We start from the raw sequence: 22,777 nt of genomic DNA, 5'->3' as shown, positions 1-22,777 counted from the left end.
TTATACGCAAACACACATGCTACAAAGATTCCTCGCCCAAGATGATGAAAGAACTCTAAACACAAAACCTAGAAAGGCTTCAGATGACGCAGACGATGGATTAGGCTCAATTATGGTCCGTTGTTGCCGAGCAGGTTTAAAACAGGCACACTGGCACTATTGTTAGAAAACAATTAAAACAGTTATATAGTTCTGAAGTGTAGATGTGAGATGAAAGGCATTCATCTGATATCCAGTAGTGCTAACACAAACCGGTTTCTAAAAGGGACGCAGACATGGAATAAAAGTAATGCCATTGTTTCACCTTGCTGTGACATAGGTCTAGAACAGGGGTGTCCAAACTACGGCCTGGGGGCCAACCTGCGGCCAATGGTCAATTTTTATTTGGCCTGCAGCAAATTCCAAAGTATAATGGCAAATGGCTCACACATTACACTTGTGCTTCTCTTATATTGTACTTCTTAAATATTTATGTGAAAATATATTACAGTATTTATAATAAGCCCCATTTTCAAATAAATGTAGTCAAATCAAATTGAAAACCTTTTTCTAACGATGGTAGTTAGAAAGAAGCCAAATAACTTATTTGTATAACAAGCTGGAAGTACACCCTTCCTATTTCCCCTTATTATAAGCAATCTGAGGATTCTGTTTTATGGGATAAGCTGCCAACACTTTTTGTAACGAAATAAATGAAACCCTATGGACAGCTGTGATGTAGGCTGTTTTTTTTCTTAAAGCATATTCAATTATCAAGCAAAATTGACCTACATTTGATTGATTTTGCTCACCTCAGTGAAAAATGTTTGGACACCCCTGGTCTAGAACGCAAACCTCTATCAGCTTCCCTCTAATGTAATCCTTCCTCTGCAAATGAATCCTTACAGTATGCTCCGGGATATTTCCTATTCACAGTTTGGGCTAACTCACACTAAGCCCAGGAGATGGGGAGTATCAGTTCCAGTAGTTTAAGGCAACCATTTACACCTGTGCCCCGAAAGCATATGAGAAAAGTAGGTGAAAGGGCACATTTGGAAAAGTGCAGGACAAGACAGAGGCAGCTTTGACAGTCTTTGACAATGAGGATAGTGAATGTATTCTAAAAGCTCAGAGACTACTGCTTGCCCCTTGTCTATTAATGTGTTGGTGCTAAAAGAACATCTGCCAGGTGAAAGGGTGGTGCCTCTTTTGTACATAAAGGATACCCTATACAGCTACCCACTCTCAATTATCTTCAACCGCAAACAATACACAATATTGACTGAAGACTCACTGTGCAACCCTATGTTTGACAATGAGATTAAACGATTCTTGAATTTATCGAAAAATATCGTCTTTTCAAGGAATAAACTGTTTCTGCAGTGAGAAATATAATGATAAAGTATACTATAAACTTGCATATAAAGTATGTCACTCTATTGTTCATATATTTCAGCTATGTGTCCAAAGATGTACTCGGGGAGAGTATAAATTAGAGGGCACAGCTTTCAAAAGGATGGATGAGTTAATGGAGAAATCAAGGCGTCTACATCTTATCTATATGCAGACGACTCAGCAATATTTTTGGCAGCCTCTCAAACTCATTGGTCATGCTTTACAAAGGGAACAACATTGGGTGTTGGAATGGATTGTGAATAACAAAATAATAAAAAATAACAGTTGTAACTGGAAGTGTATATTGACACTGTCATCAATGTTACTACTGAGACTTCAAAATGTACAAATCTAAAAATTGTGAATAATGTTGACTTTAAGAGGTTGAAAAATATTTTTTAAAGTACAGTATAGGGTCCATCAATTTGACCTTTTTAAGAAAGTGTATAAACGTAATGCTTAAGTACTCAACTATGGCTTTTTAAAATAACAAAAATTGCAAAAGGTATTTTCCGCTTAAAGGAGAGGTGTCATGGCCATTTCCACTGATCACAATTCCATTGTTGAGGTCTACTAGAATAGATTTATATTGTGCAATTTTCCAAACTCACATTGGTTTCTCATACAGCATCTCTGTAAACTACGTGTATTCACTGAATTTCACTCTCTGCCTTTAACGGCTCGTTGTAGCTCTGGGCGTGGCTCTGGGCGTGGCTACTGGGTATCCCTATGTAGCGATACCCAGGAAGTAAACAATGGACAATGACGTATCTCCAACGAGGCGTTTTGGGGAGGTATTTTCTGTGTTAGAGTTTTACTCGCTACAGGGTGTACTTTGAGGGTTTTGACTCTGCACACCGTTTACATGCATAAAAACCTTCATAACACAAAAGGGGACGGGTAATAACCGGAAAAGCATGACACCTGTCCTTTAAAAGAGATTTCCAGAGGCACCAGTAATGTTGTATTTGATAACGCAATCAAATGTGTTTGTACCAACACATAGCACTCTTGCTGTACTCATATTGCTGTCACCTTCAGGTTTGACCCATAATAACCCATAATAAAAAAAATGGGAACACATACCAAAAGATATTTTATCACGATAACAACCAACTTGTTAAGCGGTGGAAGCGTGCGTAACTGAATAACTGTTATATGAAATGTCAATATGGTAGATCATTTTCATCGTTAGGGTGGATTAGTGGTCATCACGGTGCGTCATGTTTTAAATATGGTGTACTCAGAATGCCATGCCACAGTCTTTATAAATTATTTGATATAACAACATTTGATCCAAAGAATGGGGGTGTTGCTGTTGTCATGTCCTTGTTGTTGCATGAACAATAATTTGCATGGGAATGACTCATTACTCTTTTTTGTGGCTCTCATGAATCCTCATTGGAAAGGTTGCTTGTTTTAGCAACTTGACATGGCAAACCACTGGAAAGCTTTAAATGTGGTTCCCCGTTTGATAGAAACTGGGCTGCATCTACATTTGGTCTTTTTATGGGGCCTTTTTGGTTGGCAGATAAGCATGATGAATTAATGCAACAGGCACTTACTGCAGTTTGGAGGAACCTCAAGCCCTTAACACATAACTTAACTATTTGGCCTATTTATTTTGTATGTAAGTATCCTTTTGTTGTGCTGAAGTAACATTATTAAAAAATGATGACTTTCAAAACTCTGTGGATAAAAAAGGGATAGTTTTGAAGTGTGGTCAAATTAGGTAGTTATTAGGCTGGCTACGGTAGGCGGTATTAAAAAGCATTTTGGCATACACCAATACAATGTTATCCCACTGCCTCCACTGATGTTTTTTATTTTTTTATTTTATAAAGCCCTTTAAGTTCATTTTACACATTTCAGGGTCCACGCTAATAAATAAAAAAATGAATGTAATGTGTAATCAATACAGACAGAGGAACTTTTATATTAGCTATATCGTTATGGAGAGTTCACAAACAGGGTTCAGTATCAAGGCGAATACCATAAGCAATATGAGAATATTTTAAATGGAAAGCAATGTTAATAGGGAGCCAGATAAAAGTGTTGAGGCATTCTCAGCCAGTACAAGGAATGGATGATTTAATGGTATAAGATAAAGATCCAACGTCATGATGAAAACATGCAAAACAGGACAAATGAATTAGCAATGAGGTGCAGCATACGTTAGGGTTAGCCGTTACAGTCACTGTCAAAAATAAATGACTTGACAACTTTAATCTGTGGTCTCAAAGGAGAATTACCCTTTTGATTTACGCTTTTTTTTTTTTTAACAGCTGAAGGATCACTGACATGTTGATGTTTTGTAATCAAATAAGCATCTCAGAAATGATTTAATGTGTAACACTTATCAACACATCGTTCAGTAAGGTCAAGTCTGAGGTACAACAAATTGTCCACACACACACACACACACACACATCTACTCGCACACATCAAAGTACATTGTGTCAGAGCGGCTTAGTGGTGAGAATGAAACAGGAGAGTGGTTTTCTGCGCAGATGAAAGGCAAAAGAAAGCCGCTCCTCATTGTCAGCCTACCCCATTGTCAGGTTTGGGTCGAGATATGCACACTCACTACTTTAACCCTCCCATCTACAGAGACAATAGATGCACAGAAGTTGCTCAACACTAAGTATCAAGATCATAATAGCAGACTTTGTTTAGGGAGAAAGCCATTGAGGAACCTGAGACTTAGGGAGAGGAGACAGCTGAGAAGTTGAGAGTATGAGAGCAGCGTGTGAAGGATTATATTTATTGTTTGTGTTTTTGTCTGACAATAGAACAGAAATAGATCAAAGAACAGGTCACCAGGAGTCAGTAAACTGCTCACAGAGAGACGGGTCAACAGTTGGTTACACTCCACTACCAGCTCACTAAATGTCCTCCTATGACATAAACTGAAGTTAATTAGCCTGAAGAATACGCTAAGTTCCAACTTGTTTATGAAGTGGAACGGGCGAACAGAATCGGTGATTGTCATTGCACTCATAACATTGTGAGATCCAACAGGTGCTGAGTGGAAGGACAATGTGAGCTGCTGTGTGCTAATACCTGATTACAGTGAGAAACCGCAGCATGGTCTGGTTTCATAGTTATTAGACGGCATAGTAGCATGAAATGTGACTGAGTAGTAGACCGAACACAAAGTTCAGCTTTCTTCTCTTTGTGGGTGTATGTGTTTGTGTTTGTGAGTATGAGTGCTTGTGCGTGTGTAGTGTGGGTATGTGTCAGTGCTGGCCTCTATCCATGCCAGGTGGGGCACAAGAGGTGTGTGTGGGTGGAAACCCAGAAATTTGATGATGTTCCTTCTAGAGCGGGGAGGAAATACTAACATAGCACAAAGGGTTTGAGAACAATCAAAAAGACAAACAAACATGTCCCTCCAGCAGGTAGAAAGAGAATTATGAGAGAGCACGGTCCAGGTGTCTCAAACAAAAAGTGCCAAAGAGGGATTGGTTTTGGACTCGGTGCAAAGGGTTTAAGAAAAGCACAATAAACAGCAGAGCCCAGGGTGGGTCAGAGAGAGACATGTGCAGATGATAGCAAGTGCATATTAGTGGAAACAAGCAAGAAAACGACATAGATCAAATAAAGGCCACAATGTGTTATTGCCCTGAGAACGTCGACATTACCACTTCTTATTAACAGCTGCTCGGCACTACAACATATCCAGGCCAACACCCCCTACCCTCGAGAGTCATAACTACAGCAGCTCTCACTGTAATGATTGCTCAAACCCATCAATAAGCCAGAAGTGGGAGTGATTTATGGTTTTTGTCACTGTCTCTTTGTGTGTCGATTTACTACATTTTGAGTATGAAAAGTAAAAAAATAACAGTGCTCCGAGCCCACACTGAGGCCCCAGCAGCATATCAATCAGCCGCGCACCTCTCCCAGGCATCAAAGACTGCAAGGAAAAAACCCTTACACACCCTTATAAACACACAGGCACCCTGCACTTACCCACTTTTGTGCATATATACACAAAGACACACACCATTTTTACAAACGGACTAACCCACACTGACAAGCGCGCACACAGACACACACACACACACACAATTACATAATCACCCTAGGAGTTTGGCAGAGAAGAGGCAAGAATCAGAGTGGGAGGCCAGGCACCTGGATGAAGAGATTATGGTCTAAACCCCACCAGAGACACATAGATGATCTGCCTCAAACTTCAATTTTTCTCCCCAGTGTGGGCTCTGGCCTTCTCAGCGCCTGAGGAGCGCTGCTAACCTCAGTGACCTTGGCTCGCAGAGGTACTCAGAATCAGATCATCACTACTAAGTGCTGAGTAGTGTGGACCTCCTGCTGCATTATATGACAAAATACCTCTCGTCTAAACCAGTTCATTTTGTTAAAGATAACTATGTGACAAGGAGACCTCATTAAACCGATTGTAGTAATATATATACACTACTATATAAATATATGATCAGCCAATCACGTGGCAGTTCAATGCATTTAAGGAATGTAGAAAAGCTTAAGATGATTTACTGAAGTTCAAGCTAAGCGTCAGAATTGGAAAGAAAGGTGATTTGAGCTACTTTAAACGTGGTTTGAGAATGGTTGTTGGTGCCAGAGAGGCGGGTTTGAGTATTTCAGAGAATACTTTTCTACAGGAATTTTAACGCACATAATTTCTATCATTTAAAGAGAAAATATCCATTGACTGGCAGTTATCTGGACAATAACGGTACGTCCACACGGCAGCGTCGCGTGCTTCAACGGAGACGCTTCCCATTCACTTTGAATGGGGTGACGTCACGCTTTGCCGAACTGCATTGTGGTTCCGTTGCGTCGCTTTGTCTCCGTTACTTGCTTCGAAAGTTGAGAAAAGTTCAACTTTTGAAGCGTCGACGGAAGCGCCAGCCAATCAAATCATATGCCAGTACAAGCTCTAGCCAATCAAACCGCGTGCTTGTGTGTCCGGGGCGGGAGATTAATGTGATTGGTTGTTGGTCGCACGCCAGACACGCCCACCGGCAAGCTTCAACGCGACGCTGCCGTGTGGACGTACCGTAAGGCTTTTTTTATGCTAGAGGTCAGAGAAGCATGCATGATTGTTTAGTAAAGGAGCATTCATGTGCAACACTAGAAACAGTAAAGTAGTATAACAAATAATAAAAACCCATTGGACATGAACTTGGAGAATGATCAAGAACATATTACTATTATTCTGTGTTTAGATATTAATATTGGCTCCTTTTTGTTCCACATAACGCCGTCTACAACATGGACCTTTGTAGCAGAAAATGAAAGCACTTTTGACCTTGCCTGCCGCCCGACGTCAGCCTTTTGCAAGTCATCCTTGAAACTGAGTTCATTAAAGACAGCCATAAAGTGGTAGTAGCTGTCAATACTGTTAAGGACTGGGCAACAGACTTCTGTTCTTGGGGCTGTTACGCCACCTGGTGGTGATGGTTACCAACTCAATAACACTGCATATTACTGGTCCAGCTGGTTTCAGTGAGTGCCAGTAAAAACAAATGATTGCAGCCTAAAATGTGAAACATATGTCCATTATATAGTAGTTGTGAATGCCATTTAAATAATAGTATAGTATATTACAAAATAACCTAAAATATTTGCAATGCCAAATAAAACAGCTGATTTGTATTTTCATAATATTACAATTTATGCAGGGCGTAAGCTTGTTATATTTATATTTGCAAGAAGCACTGTAAATGTTGCTTTAAGAGTTGTTATAGTCATTATATCCTCAAGGTCCAGGATCCCTGTGGTAATTATCATCCAGTCTTCAGAAAAACACATGGTGCTGAATCCATACCAGGTCTACAAAGCTGTTCTGAAGCTGAACGGCCTGTACTTGAGGAAAAAGGCAGCTAAGAAGACAAAAACATAAGCCTTTTAGCATTAGGATTGATGTTAAATTTACAAATTCACCTTAAAAGCAACCCATAAGTTTCAAACTATCAGAAGCTATTATTGTGAGCAGTAGCTGTTTCAGAGGAATATATGTTCTTTGTAATGTATTGTATGGCTCTATTGAGACTGGAGAAAGAAAATACAAATAGAATTGTCCATAAAAATAGAGAGGTTATTAGATAGTGGTGATTTGCAAGTTCTATGGTAACGTATGACAAACATTTAAGTAAAGTAGACTAAATTCCGAGTGATGAAATTTGTTCCTGTCTTCCTCTTAACATGTACATTAATACACAAATGCTTACTTATTTCCATATCATTACAGTACTAGTAGTAGTGGTAGAAGTAAGAGTTTAGAATATCAAAATGTGCAATATACAACTGTGAATTTTGCTGTGTGGCATAGGTACAAAAAAGTGGCAAGTTTGCACACAATACATATTTTATTTGTTTCCTTTTAAATAAATGGTACAAATCACTACTGTTTTGCACACAATACACATTCAGTTTTCTCTGTAATAATAAATAAACATCCATAGTTTCAAAAGTTGGCAGCAGTGTCAACGCTGTCATCTTTTACTTTAGAAACTAAATATGGCTAAAATACGAACAACCATTAAATTATTCACAGACACACATGAGTCACATTTATGAAGATAACAATCATTGTTTTAGTGTTTTCCTTTTCAGAGCGTAACTACACACTATGGACATTTGTAATGGTAGAATACTGATCATTTGTACTTCCTTTTATGCAGCTCTTTGGAATGAAAGGAAAGATCTGGAAGCAAATACTTACTCCATTGGTGTGCGAAATTGGACCGTGTCAGGCGGCTGCTCTTTTCCGGGTCTGACCAGAGTCAGGAACCAGTTGGGTCTAAAGATCCTCAGCTGAGGGTTTCCCAGCTGGTACAGAGGGTATCTGAGGACAGAGCCAGATTCTTATCATCCACAGTATCATTCCCAGACATCCTGTAGTATTTCCTACAATCACACTAACAACTGGGTAATCATCAAATTACATCATGTGGTGCAATTTTTGTTTCATTAGCTGTAACCAATTATTGTCAAAAAGGTGATAAAAGCAAAAGTTTCAAAAGAGAGTGGCGTAATGAAAAACCACAGGATGTGATCACTGTTTGTGGTTTGCCATCCAAATCACACAAACCACACGCTTTGCCTTTATGGGATGTAGGTAATGACGTATGGAGATATTTGGCTTTTAAGATGCTAAATGACTTAGTATGTTCACCAGCTGCACGTGTAAAGGTTTAGCAGTTTTCACTTGAATCAGCTGGAACCTTTTAACATCTTTTTATGCACGAATAGTTTATATAGTAGATGCATAAACTGGCCTGCTTTAGATTGTTTTGTTGTAGCCATGGGAGAGATGTCGGGCCCTTCCAGGCCAAGAGAGAAATACATAAGCCTGGTGAGTTACTTCACTTTCTAGAAACCATTGCAAGGTCCTGGGTGTCATGGTAACCCACATAGTAACAGTACTCCGGCTGTAGCTGCATGTTAGCGGAAGTTTGTTTTTAGCATAGCTTGCTAATGCTCGATACGTTCTTATGGCATAACATCATTTTCGATTTACACTAAGCACACACACACAAAACAAATTGAAGCGCACTGCACATGTGTAAAATGAGAAACCAATGGGCGAAAAGCTGCATTAAGACATAAGGCTGGAAGGGCAGCTGGAAGAAGGCTGACATGCTAATGTTAGCTGGGTCTGCTAGTATACCAAACTAAGATTCAAACACAGATGTAATCTCTACTTTGGACGTCTTTATGCCTATACATACGAATAGCAAACTTGAAACTTACAGTAGCCGTGTCACTGGCATCACTGGAACCGTTGTATCACGCAAGCTGTCAGGTAGTTGTTTTGTAGTCTTTTCAAGGTTGTCAAATGCTACACGTGCATGTTTCTACTTCCGGGTACACTCAAACAGCGCATGCGCACTGGATGTAATCCATGCCCTTGCAGAAAACTTCACCCTTGCAACATGAATTTAGGCTTATTCATGACCTACACATTTAAGAGACTGATTGAAGGTGCACTGGAAGTAGCCTAACTTAGACCTGTATATAACACTCATATGACAATGACGGGAAATATGGGACATGAAAAACCAGGAGTTTATTACATAATGAGATAGGCTACCTTTAAATATCTGCTACCAATAGGTATCAAACTGAAAATTGTATTAAAAGTCATAACACTCAATAAATATAGACAAGTCCGAGTCCTAATACCAATCAGACACATGTGCTTAATTTGAGACAAACCTAATAATTAATCATTATCATGTAAGAATTGAAAATAAATCAGTAAAATATAAATAATATAAAATAAATATTAAAAGGAGTGCTTTGTTATAATCACCTGTTAAACGTGTTTCTCAAATTGTATTGTCCCATTTGGACCAACAGCTTTAATCTCTTCCTTGGATAACACAGTAAATATAATATTTTTAGGGCTGTCTTTCTATTGTGGCAATGTAACTGCTTGACAAGTATTCAGGGCACATATAATGAGACAGCAGCAGAGGGAGACCTTGTCCCATCTCTCATTCAGACCCTTTGCCCTGGCATCTGACCTCACAGCCTACAATGTGCTTGCAACAGGAGTAAGAGACTGAAGGACCCCTGAGTGAAACTCGACTCCCTGGCTCAGGCCTCAGACCTGGCAGGAAATGGACCACACGGACAGCCCACACTATGCCAGGGAGGGAAGTTTCCATCCATATGATGCCATGGAGTGTGTGTGGACAGTATAAGGAAGTAAGGCATTTGATTACTATGCAGTTGTTGTAATGTTTACCAGTTCACCCAGGTATTTATCACTCTGTCAGTGTCCTGTCATACCCTCAGTTGTCTAATTGAATGTTTTGCTATGAAGACAAATAACTGATCCCTGGCCTGCAAGCATTTCATTGGTTGTTTACTTGTGTGTTGCTCTGGAACTGGTTCACGGGAAAGCTGATATGAGAATGTACTTTCAGAACTACTGTAATATAATGCAAACAACTGGCGCATTAAAACTTTAGATTGTTTAATAAGATAAATAGTTAATTTATATTGAATTCTATTCACTTTCAATCAATGTATCATCATACAGTATATGAAGAGTGTACAGTATAGTAGAGTACAGACCGTAATGTTGGCTGTTCCAGTAATACAGTGTTATCATTTATGCATGGCGTTAGAACAAAGATTGCTTTTTCAAATTCCCGGATCAGTCCCAGACAACTTTTGCCTTTCTTTCATAAACCATTTATTTGCTACAATGTTGGATTATGAACTGGAAAAAAGAGTGACTTCTTCAACACGCCAGCCCAAATCTCACTGTTAAGCAATAGATATCTGGATTTGTTTTTATCACTGATCAATGTCAATAATATGAAACAAAAAGGACATAATTAAAACTCATACATGACAAGAAATGAAGAGAGACTAAGGGACTAACAAGCAACAATCCTTAATGTATTTTTAAGCTGAGTTGTTGGGCTGTTGGGATGAGATACAGTGTTATGCATTGCCCCTGTGTTGTAGATTGGCTCAATGTGTACATCTATTTTTAATGGCTTTATTTATCCAGCTGATAATCATTTTCTTACATTTTCATTTATTCAACTCAGGTTCTAAGGGGAGTGGAGGGGGCCGCAACATGAACCGATGCAACCTTAAGCCAAAAGTCCAGTCTCACACAGTTATCCACCTGTGCCATTTATAGATGTGATTCAAGCCTGTTTGTCAATGCACACAGTTTGACTCTTTGATGGAAAATAAAAATTAACTATCTAAGTATGCTGGTTTCCATAAGAATGCAAACCTGATACATGCGGTTTTATTGCTTTTTAAATGACTGAGGCAAAAGCCTGTGAGGAGTCTGCTGCCCTCATTACTTTTTCAATTTGATCCTTATGAATTGTCTTTTTTTACTTATAGTTCAGTTTGGCAGATGTCATATACCAGTTAACTCCCTGCCTTTACAGTTAAATTACTATAGTGTTTGTGACATGCAGTCATACAAAAGCAAACACATAATACACAGCTCCTCACAAGCATATGTTAATACATGCACATACATTTCTTACACCCATGCTCAGTTGGACATGTACGATTTCTGTTAGCAATCACCTATAATTCATTGTAACTTAGACAATACGAGAGGGAGAGAGAGAGAGGTTTGGAATGAAAGTTCAGGTCTGGGGCAGTGGAAAGTGGCTGTTTTTGTCACAGTAAAAAAAGGGAGAAAGTAAGGAAGGAGGAGGGAGTGCTCTACAGCAGAGGTGGATAGACGGAAACAGTGCAGTCTACAGCGGTATTGTCCCGCCAAGAGCGGGCGTTGGGGCCGCATAGAAACTTTCCCCCTCCGATTCTCAGGCAGGAGAAGTTGTCCGTATTGAATATCCTAGAGAAGAAAAAAGGGAAAACGTAAATTGAAGATCCAGACGTGAAGATGGAAAAGTGTGTCAGTTCAACGAGTAGTTTTGCATGTAATGGGACTATTTGAGTGTTTCCCTGTAAAGCCACTTCCTCCTAGACCATACAAATGCCTTAAATCATTTCCCTATTTAGTTACCCGGCTAACATATTTGATAATGAGTTTTCATATAATACAAAACACATAATCCAATTACTGTAACAATAGCAGCAGTAGCACCATAGAGGGGAGTGGATGAAGAACAGGTAGAACTTGATCAAAGACACTAAGAGCAAACATTGAGAGTCCACATTTGAATCAGTGGTGGCCTGTTAATGTTTACGTTCACATGCAAGGCTTATACAGTAGGATTAGGCTGCAGCATGTTATGTGTGTTATGTACCACAGTCAGGGATAAGGCAAAACTGTGTCAGGGGAGCCAATTATCATTTTTGGCAGGAATTGTTCTCATCCTCCATTGACAATTTGTAGCAGATGTTTCAAAGATACAAGAATCACAAAGCGTCAGTGGCTTGTTATCTATAAGGGTTTACTGAACAAGTCAGTCCATCCATTCCTACATTTTTAGATACACTTATGGTACAGTATGGCTCTATGAAGGATTGGTCCGCTTTGGTTCAGACTAAAACAAATCTCAACAACGATTTGATGGATTGACATGGTGTATGGACATGCCCAGTGCCTAGAGGATGAATCCTATGACTATGATGATGCCGTTTTCTTTTTCATCTAGAGCCAATAGCCAACAGTTGTCATTAATCCAGTGAACTTCTACTAAATGGATAGACACAACATTTGTACAGGTCTTTTGGTTAGGATCAAGTTGCATCCTCCGGGTCTCAAAAGTGAAGTCAATGTGCTTTTACCTGCTTTCTTTCTAATGGCCAACAAGAGGCAACTCTAGTAATGGCAAAAAGAAGTCCAATTGTACAGAAGTCTTAGAAAACTACCATAAAGAGTTTGACTCCTTGATGGAAAATACAAATGAACTACTTATCTAATTGCTGGTTTCAATAAGAATGCTTGATTCCTAATGCCTTTATGGTCTCAATCACTTGTCTTGTTACCCTTACATATAGCATGATTTTGAAACGGCAGGAACATTTGCAGTAAAATACAGAACAAAGCAGAGTATGCTTGAGGGGGGTTCGACAGGTCGCTACCAATGGGTTGACCTTTTTGAATGTTGTCTGTGTTTACTTCATTTCAAAGTTAAATGCTTCCAAATTTTCAGTTTCTGTCAAGAAAAGTAAACTGTCATATTTCTGTTGCCTAAAGTGTCTGCTTCGGTTATACTGCTCTACTCTATCATGACATTTCTGGTTCCAAAATAACGAGATGGCGACGACCAAATATGCTTCAAAACAGTAGTCCCTAGTAGTGCTAGTTTTGTTTTATAATGTCTATGGTTATGATATAGTCCCTGCACAACTAGACAAGATAATCCTATCTGCCTCAGTGTTACTTTGTGGTTAGTGCTAATAATCAAATATTACCATGCTAACAGGATAAACTAATTTTTAAATGAAGTTTGTAATACTGCTACTTTGAACTTTCTGTAGCTTGAGGCAGCCCACTTGACACACAAATCCTAAACCATTAGCTGCTCCACCCCACAACTAATTAAACCCCTGCCCCCTCGCCATCAACACTAAATGATCGGTCAGAGGAAGTGATCAGTTCAGGTCAGATTCCTCCGTTTTTTCATGTCCCATGTTCACACTCTCTAAGGGAGCGGGTGCATGCCACGCAGCAGTCCTCGGACTATTAATAGTCGTGAGGGATGGAGTCGAGGGCAATCTGGATGGCGTGTACATTTAGACCCTCCCCCCTGGATGTTCTGTTAATGTCATAAGGCTGACCTCTGACCCAGGAGCCTGGCTGCCACAAGGCCCATGTTGAACTTGAATTGAAGGGGTCCAAATGCAAGCAAACAAACTGCAAACACATGTACAGTACACATGCACAAATGCACTAATTTAATATATAATCCAAAACTGTTTTTAAAATAGAGCTGGACAAATATGTCACCAAAGTGCTCATTGTTCAGTAGATTCTTCTCCAAGAGAAACTATCACATGACATCTTCTGACACACTAACTGGCTTTGGAGCTTCTTTGTCTTTCATTCTCAAACTAGTCGGTGTGCGGACAGCAGCACCGTTTTTTCCCTCATAAAGAATCAAAGTATCAAATTAATCATCTGCCGAGTTCTGTCCTGAGAGTTTTGCACTTAAATCCATAACGTTGTACACGATCAAGCACTGATTTTTAAGAGATTTTGAAATACAGTTAGAGTAGGGTGATTGGGTAAAGTGCTCACACAGGTTCCCACAGCCTGATCCAGTGTCTCTGCCCCTGCCAGAGTTATGTGATGGATCGGAGGGCGGGGGGGTTGACATGCATAAACGGGGACAGAGGCAACTGATCTTCAAGGTATGTCAGCCCACACTCTTTGGATATCTTGTGCACAGCACCGCGGAAGAGACCTTAACCTACAAACATAACAACATTGTTCAAGCCACGATTGCTCGTCTTATTTTTGGGTTTGATAAAGTTGTTGTTGGATACCGATAAAGCCATGACCATGTAATAGTAAGAGCTTTGTTGAAATGAAATGAATAGTGATACCGGATTAAAACGACTCAACATGATCTGTATACAGTTTAGGTTTCAGAAAGTTACGACAAAGGATATGCTTCTGTGAGAGCTACTGTAAGAGTCGAGAGCTGCTTTGAATTGTACACAATTTTGCACACATGGATATTGACTAGTTGATAGTCAAACAGTAGACATCTATATATGCTTTGATTATAACTCTAGACACAATGGATGTTGACAGTCCAAATGCCACCTTTTACCCTTGAGGAACTCACAAACAACATTCTTGCCCTGAAATGTCTTCCACACTACAGTATATGAACCACACCATTTATAATATATTTTATATCACAACCTGAATCTATCACAGATTTGTCTTTATTGCTTTAAATTTATATTTCCGTTGTATCTGATTCTTCTAAAGCAAAAACAATTACATGCAAAATGTTGTTTTCTTTATTTAAGGTTATTGTAAGTTTATTCCTGACACTTCATTCGATTTTGCATTGATTAAAAAAAAACGGTTAAAGTTTATCAAGACTTAACATTCAAAGGGACAGAATGCAAAACAGTCCATTATTGCAAAACATAAAACTTTCGGACACATACAGGTTACAGATTTCTCACTTTATTTTATTTTAGGTTAAAGAGAACACCCTATATATTTGCATACAACTTCCTAGATTTTTTTCTACACTGAAATACGTATTTATTTCACCTACTTAAACACCTTTTCAGTTTAAGCAAGACATTTCTTCCAATGTTTTGAGATTGTGTCAGTATGAACTCACTTCAGATTTTTTTAGAAACCAGTGTCACTATATTTTTGAGGGGCATGCATAACAAATTACACAAGGCAAGGCAAGGCAAGGCAAGTTTATTTATATAGCACCTTTCAACACAAGGCAATTCAAAGTGAAAAGGAAGGTCATATAAAATAGAATATGGATCCAAAGAAGTTTATTTTGTAATAATATAGTGTGTGTAATGGCCTAACAGTAATCTAAAAGGACATTAGTGCAGTAGAGAGCCCTGGAGCTTGAGCAGGAGCATTTTCTGGGTGACAGGTTATCCATCTCACTTTGTAAACTTGGCCAAACTGGCAATACAAACTGTATCCAACCCACATCTTTCAAACCTACTAATTACCCAAACCCCTCAAGAATAATTATTATAAGGTGAAAATGTTGTTGTGACTTCTTGGTCAGTTTGATGAATAAGTCCATTAGATGTAGCCAATAAAACATGCAAAAGACACTGCTAAGATTATTGTGCTTCTGATTTCAAACAGAATCATCACGATTTCCTCTCTAATACAAATATGAATCACCCACAATATCAAATTTGGATAAGGAATGGAAATTGACGCCCCTGACCGTCAACCAAGCCACCGGATGACAAGTATCCACAGTCTCTACGCACGGAGAGCGCACAGTGAGTTTGCAAGCAAGCATGGGGATCCCTCCCTTCCATGCTGTCCGTGGCCTCTTCGCCCGGGCGGGCAGTTCCAAGACTCAGCCAAACCCTCCCGATCCCCCATTTCCCTCTCCCTACCTTTCCTCTGAAGAAACAACCCGGCGTTACGTCAGAAAGTGCAGGGCAAGCAAGACAGCGTCTTAGGAGCTATTCGTAGGCATTGCTGCCAAACCCGGCTTCGGGCTGCTCACGAGCTCACTGCAGCCAATGCAATTTACAAATGCAACCCTTTTGAAACAACAGCAGTATGTGGTAAGTCACTTAATCATCCATACGGTTTTATTGACGCGCTGGGATTTTTTTCTCTCACAGCTTTCTTCACATGACAGGTCTCTGTTGCTGGCACAATTGCGCAAAAAAACAACAACAACATTGTAAACGGTGTAAAGATAAATAGTAGGCTGGTTTACCCTGTAGCCTCACTGAAAACACCATGACATGATGAAGCAACAGAGATACTTGTCGCACAGAGATTTCTGCAGCATTTTTTGTGTGTGATTCTTTGCTTATCTCAAAGACAACATGCCCCACGCTCGAAATAGGAACCCCAGCCCCATCCCAGAGGTAACATGGGACACGGGACTGAAGGAGATGAACGAGACCTGGAAAGGAGCTATAGCCTGTCTCGGGGTTGCCGTCTTTTTTGTCATGACTATCGGGATCATTTATTGGCAAGTGGTGGACCAGCCTAACAAGAACTGGATCCTCAGGGGGACTTTTAGCGGACTGATCTGGGAGAGAAGAACCCACTCGCTGGTCATACAGACCCTGGCGGAGGACAAGACCTATGTGGAGATAGACGTTGGGAACGTGGGGAACCCCGACGAGGTTCCCTTTGTGAGGAACCTGTGCTGGCTGAATAAAACCGAGTTCTGCTATACATGGGACTCGGTGGCCGAGGTGAAGATTTCCCTGGAGGTGAATGAGGAGACGGAGTGCTACAGTATGACCTGGGTGCCGGTGCACTGTCATGTGGAGCTGAAGGTAAGGTTACCCTCTCAGAGTGCAAGAAAATAAGTTGAACCAAATACAATCAATATGCCATTTTACGCACTATGTCATGTGCAAAAGGCAGTTTTGCATATATCACTTTCATGCCTTAATTTGCAGTTTACTTGATGCTTATTGGCATTTCATTTGTATGGCTGTTGTGATTTTGGTGCACAATGTAAAACACAAGGGAAGCGTTTTTTTTCTCATACAAATCAATTACAAGACGTCTTGTTAGTTGTCTGTTTTATATAAGTGGTCTTCCTTAAATGATCAACTGATTTCCACTATCAAGGCTGAAAAATATCAATGAAATGTGTGTCCCAAAAACACGGTATGTTTGCAGCATACTATGGTGTACAATCCAATGACATAAATAACTTTATTCATTAGATTCAGATATAAAATATTGCAATTTTTTATTTATTTTTATTTCAATAAATGTTTTTGTATTAATACTTTTAAATATACATTTCGGACACCATGAAATCCTACAATATTTTGATTTGAGTTATTATTTAAATGTATGTTATAGACCAAAAAGATATTTGCGTGACTGCCTCAGCCCTCAATTTAACTACATTCAATTTGTAAGGACTTTTTGACATGCACAGTACTTACTGTACTCCCCCCCCCCCCCCCCCCCAGCTTAATTATCAAAGGCATTGAACTATTGGGATGTTTGGGGAGGTTAATCTGTCCCCACTGGAACATTCCTCACCATAACCCCCTGTCATGTGATGCGACTGCTCATAGAAAATCTTTCCAAACCAAAGTCGCCTTTATTTTACCATTTTACTTGGCACCTGTTTCCAAACTCCTTAGCAGAGCCCGGATTTGCTGACGTGAAATAAATAAGCTGCCATTCTGCACATTTGTCCCCCCACACGTAAAGACGCTTTGAGGGAGGACAGACTTTCTCTTAGAAAACCCTCTGTCATTCAATCCCTCCTGCGTGCAATGCTTTCTGAGACATTCTCATGTGCCAGCCATAACATACCGCAGAGTGCCCTGCATTTCTCCAGTAAAGTAGCAGTAACTTGCTCTGTCAAAGATTAGAATCATCAATACTCTAAGTTATCAGGTATATAATGTGATACATCTGAAAACATCAACTCTACAATCCTTACAGCCACTCATGCTTTTTATTTACATCCATTATTTACATTTTAGTCAGGCAAAAGCATTTGAGGAAATTGAGTGTTTTTCTAATACTATCTACTGTCTTTTGATACGCCTTAACACTCTTTTTATCAATAAACTTTTACAAATATTTCCTTTTTTCCAGTCAGCATCAATTTCACATCTCTAACAGCTAATGTCTAACAGCTGTCTTGCCTCTCTCTTTATAAATGTCTACCTCTTTCATTTCCTTGTGGGTCTTTCTCCCTAACATTGTTTTTGTGCATGTCTGTATCTTTTCAGGACTGCTTCTCCATGACCAACGTGTCCTGGTACGGTGGTGCTAGTGTCCGTGGTCAGACCTGGCCCATCAACGATCAGAACGCCACCATGCAGCCGTTTGTTGTGAGTGATCTTAAGAACAATCCATTTGGCTTCGGCTCCGCTTTGGAGCGCTACTTCCTGGGCTCATCAGGTGAGAGGTCATTGTTGGAATCAATCATTTTGCATCAACTGAGATTTACTGTTAGTGTAGTAGACTGTCATGTCATTAGCAAAAGTGGAGTAACAGTTCTTCTTCACACCTTGGTCTGTCACAATAAGTAGGACCTTTCGAAATCTTTCATATGACACATTGTCAGCTGTTCTTCCACACTTGCCATAAGTGCAGGGTGAGCACAAGGGCTTGGGAAATGTGACCCCATATCAGCTGGTATAAGATGTGTGGCGTGAATCCCAGGGCGTGAGGGAAGCCCTGTGGATGTTGTTGTGCTTTTTCCCCACCCCCTCATGCATGTGTTTGTTTGTGTTTGAGCTGAGAAAAATAGTCTGACCGCCTCCAAAACCAGCTGCCCTCCCAAAAAAACACAAACCACTGACTGGATAGGACGACCCTCCCAGTAATAGAGTGTAACACGATACTGTCTGTGGCATCTTTGTGCATTAATTTAGAGATTAAACTACAAAGGGAAGCAAACCACCTTTAGCATCTTAAATTAACTCTTAGGGATACTGGGGTAATTGCCTTTTGTTTCTATTAAAAGGGCAGGTTGGATGAGGGCCCTGCTGACTCTTATAACTCCCCAGGTTATTTAAGGGGTGTTAGATTTTTTATCCTGGGGGCAAAAGGGGGGGATGCAATGACCAGTGGCGGATGTGAATGGTTAATGTGACTGATGAGGAACGTGTGTGTATGTGTGTGTGTCTGCATGTGTTGCTTTCAAGCTGTGTTTGTGTGGAGTTAGCTTACTTGCTTACTGCTGAATAAACTAATCACCCTATCTTGAAACATGAATAAGATACTCTGATTTACAACCAGACATTTCAAAATCCCATTTTACACCAATGAACATTGGAAAATAGGCTCTTTTTTACATATTTACTAAGATGTTTGACTGGCTTGGGAATCCTTTGCAAGTATAAATGTGTGTATTAAATATCTTGAAAGTTCTAAAATCTAAATCATATGGAATAAACGCCAATAAGGTCAAACAAACAATTATCGATAATGGCTTTGCTTATTTTTAGCAGCAGTCTCACATACATTAATGACAGAAACAAATGCATGCACATACACATACACATTTTGGGATATTATGTAACACAGTGGCAGGCTTAACTTGAGAGTCACATGACTTAAATCCCTTTTCCACCTTGTGAAAGGACGCCCATAATTATCAGGACCCTGTAACCCTTTGTTTCTCCGTCTAGCTTTGCACTGAGAAAAAAAAACAGAGATGAGATCCCTGTGAGAACAACTGTTTGAACGTTGCCAAGAAACAACTCGCAGACAAACACAGTACATAGCCCCAAACATAGCAAACTGATGCTCAGCAATGACAGCAATGCCTAATGGAGCGTTTAACGTATATTTAACATGATATCTTGCTTTAAAGTTCAAGGATGTTTTTGTTTGGCTCTTATAATGTTCCTCAGAGAAAATTGTTTTCACAACTGAAGACGTATTGCAATTAGTATACTTGGCTGCTCTCCTTTATCTAGAATCTGTTTAAATAATTATTGATGAATGATCATAATGAAGTTGGACTGTTTGCTTATCCATGCAGCTCATGAGTTTAAAACAAAAGAGACCTAACAATGTAAGCTGTCAGGCTTCAGATTTGGTAAATGTGTTCAGAATATTTCATCACAACTAACAAAGGGTTTAGCCATCAGATTTGGAAGGTCCCATGCTGCAGGTAGAAAAGTGCTATTTTCATTTTCAACACAAACTTGGTGTTTTGGTGGTGATTCATCATGAGCCCTTATCTGAGAACAAGCACAATTACAGTGTCAAATGTGCAATTCAATTACGCATTATGGGAAATAAAAAGTGTCTGATTGTTACTGGTATACACAAAAGTTTGCAGCCTGTATGAGGATCGGTTGATTCCCTTATTTCAGGGTTAGGTATAGGTTCCATTTGTTGTGCATTTTTTGTGTGATGCGCACAGGAAATCCAATTGTTACCTTGCATAAATCTTCAAAGTCCTTATTCTAAGTCCTTTGGGCTCCTGTAAAATAACGTGTAACTGTGATGTGCACATCAGATGGGTTGACCATCATAATTACTTTCGCCAAGGAGGTTCTATTGGGTTGTTTTGTAGTTGTCTGTTTTTCAGCAAGAAAAACTACTGGCATGATGTTCATAAGATGTGGTGGAAGGGTGTACCATGTCCAAGAAAGACCCTGTCAGAAATATCAGAATATCAGACTGTCACTGCAGCATTAGCCATTCTCTTCTTTCCATCAGCTCTGACTAAGCCATAACTGTGTTGTTGTTGTTGTTGTGTGATGGGAAACAATGGAAGCGGCTTTAATGGGGATAAACAATCCACAAATATGTGAGGATAGTTAACAGGATCCTTCTTGGAAACTGTGAGTTTATGCAACCGTGTAAGGCTTAATCAGATTATCGGTTTGATCCTAGTTTTGGCAGTCAAATGTTATTGTTTATGCATGTAGACTGACCAAAATCAAATTGAATGCAGAGCTAAAAAGTACTTACAGCACTTAAAATACAGACAACATACTAAACCAACTATTTTCTATAGACCAAATGTAAATTATAACCATATTTATGTATCTTGTGGTTGTTGTGTTTTTCAGAAAATAGAGGGACTCTGCTTTCAATAATCATACAAAAGTGAACTTAATTACAAGATTTTAAGTACATTATCATGTAAACCCTACCATTTGTAAATTGTTATCCTCTCAGGAAATGCAGCTTTTAACTATTTATCATTCATTATGATTCAAGCCTCATTTCTAAATTAGTTGCGGGTGTGTTTCTTCAGCTCCCGTCGGGTGAAAAAGACCTCTAGTATGTTTGTTTTGCTCAAAACAGATTCCTGAAAGGCATAGCTCCAGTTCTAATAAAAAAGCAAAGGTCAGCACATGTTTAAATCATTTTGGTGAATTGTACTTACAGCATAATTAACAGACTGACAAATCTACATTTTGATGCCTCATGTTTTACTGAATCTGCTTATACTGCAGTTTTAGTTTAATATTGGCTTCACAGCTGTCTAAGCCCAGAGACTGTATGTATGGGACCTGTCTCCACTGCTTCTAGTTAGTCATAGGAGAGCACATTATTAGTGTGGTAGGCAATATGGAGCTGTGACTGACGTTAGTAAGCTAAGAGGACTCCTGGGGACGGTTAAAGAGCAAGACAGATGGACTGAAACAAAAGAGCAACAGAATGACTGGACTGTAATAGTCAATATTAACCAGGGTTAGGAAGAGAGCGCAAAGAGTAGCAAAGTAAAGAAGAGGTAATAGAGCAAAGCAGAGAGACAGGAGACAAGATATATGCAGCTGTGCAGTAGAGTGACATTTGAGAGTGTTGCCAACTGGAGGAACTTGTCATAGCCCCACCTGTCTTTATCCATACCAAAACAACTGGGCTACCAAGAACAGATTAGATATCACTGAAGCTACATCCTGCATTAAAGACATAAGAAGGGACAAGTTGTCCCAATGCTTTAGCGGCTTATTCCTACATTTACTCAACTGGAGGTCTTATGGATACAGTCTATGCAGAGTTACAGTGAGCACATGTAAGCGGAGATAGTGTAGGTACCTATACTTTGGAAAGTATTGAGTGCACATGGTCAAATCACATGACAGTGATCAGGTGCGGCCTGTTGGCTTGACACAATACTGGAGGACCATTACAGTAAGTGATGGCTCTCTATTATTTGCTTTTATGGTGTCTATTAAGGGTCAGTTTTTTTTTCATCAAATAAAGATATTAAAATAATTCAATTTACAACATAATAGACATTTTCGTTTATTTCCTCAATCACTCACTCTATTCACAACTCACTTATTCACTTCCTAACTCACAGCTGGTGCCATTTGTGATTTATCAATTAATTGTTTTATTAAATAAAAAAATAAAGACTTGACTGACAATTTACAGTTTCAATTTAAGCATTCATTTTTGTATACAACTAAAGACAAAACAGGGACTAGAAATAACTAAATAGTGTCACGATCCTTATGTTATGTCATGTTTTTAGTTTTGTATGTCTAGTTTTGGGTTTATTTTGCTGTTCTGTTTTCCCTGTTTCATGTTTTCCTCCTTGTTTCTTGTCTGGTCCTTCTCCTCTGATTGTCTAATTGTGTTCACCTGTTGGCCTTGTGTTTCTGCCTCCCCTGCCCGGCTGTTTCTCGTCTCGTGATTACCCCTTCCTGTATGTAGTCTTGTCTCTTCCTGTGTTCCCCTGTCGGTTCATTGTTTGTTTGTCTTCCCTTCACGTCACGCTTCATGTTTGTCTCTCCGGTCTTCCTCCATGTTTCTCACGGTCTGTTTTTGTGTTGTTGTTTTCTGTGCTACCGTTTC

General features: G+C 39.5%; 2 protein-coding genes across 2 annotated transcripts in view; one reads left to right on the top strand and one right to left on the bottom strand.

Moving 5' to 3' along the window:
* Window positions 1–9,241, bottom strand: part of mrpl23 (mitochondrial ribosomal protein L23) — a 37,940-nt gene extending 28,699 nt beyond the window's left edge. Inside the window, exons 1-2 of the mRNA XM_034141808.1 lie at window positions 9,115–9,241; window positions 8,084–8,206 (exon numbers count right to left, since the gene is read on the bottom strand). Coding sequence (XP_033997699.1) covers window positions 8,084–8,206; window positions 9,115–9,134 — 143 coding nt within the window. The 5' untranslated portion in view covers window positions 9,135–9,241. The remainder of the gene's footprint in view (window positions 1–8,083; window positions 8,207–9,114) is intronic.
* Window positions 9,242–16,216: 6,975 nt separating this feature from the next.
* The window catches only part of si:ch211-236l14.4 (SITS-binding protein), a 28,096-nt gene continuing 21,535 nt past the window's right edge, over window positions 16,217–22,777 (top strand). The window contains exons 1-2 of the mRNA XM_034141602.1: window positions 16,217–16,800; window positions 18,232–18,403. Coding sequence (XP_033997493.1) covers window positions 16,339–16,800; window positions 18,232–18,403 — 634 coding nt within the window. The 5' untranslated portion in view covers window positions 16,217–16,338. The remainder of the gene's footprint in view (window positions 16,801–18,231; window positions 18,404–22,777) is intronic.

The sequence above is a fragment of the Trematomus bernacchii genome, unplaced genomic scaffold (assembly GCF_902827165.1).
Source record: "Trematomus bernacchii unplaced genomic scaffold, fTreBer1.1, whole genome shotgun sequence".
In the NCBI taxonomy this organism is placed as follows: Eukaryota; Metazoa; Chordata; class Actinopteri; order Perciformes; family Nototheniidae; genus Trematomus; species Trematomus bernacchii.
Note: the sequence above shows the minus strand (reverse complement) of the source record. Positions and strands in the feature narration are given on the sequence as shown.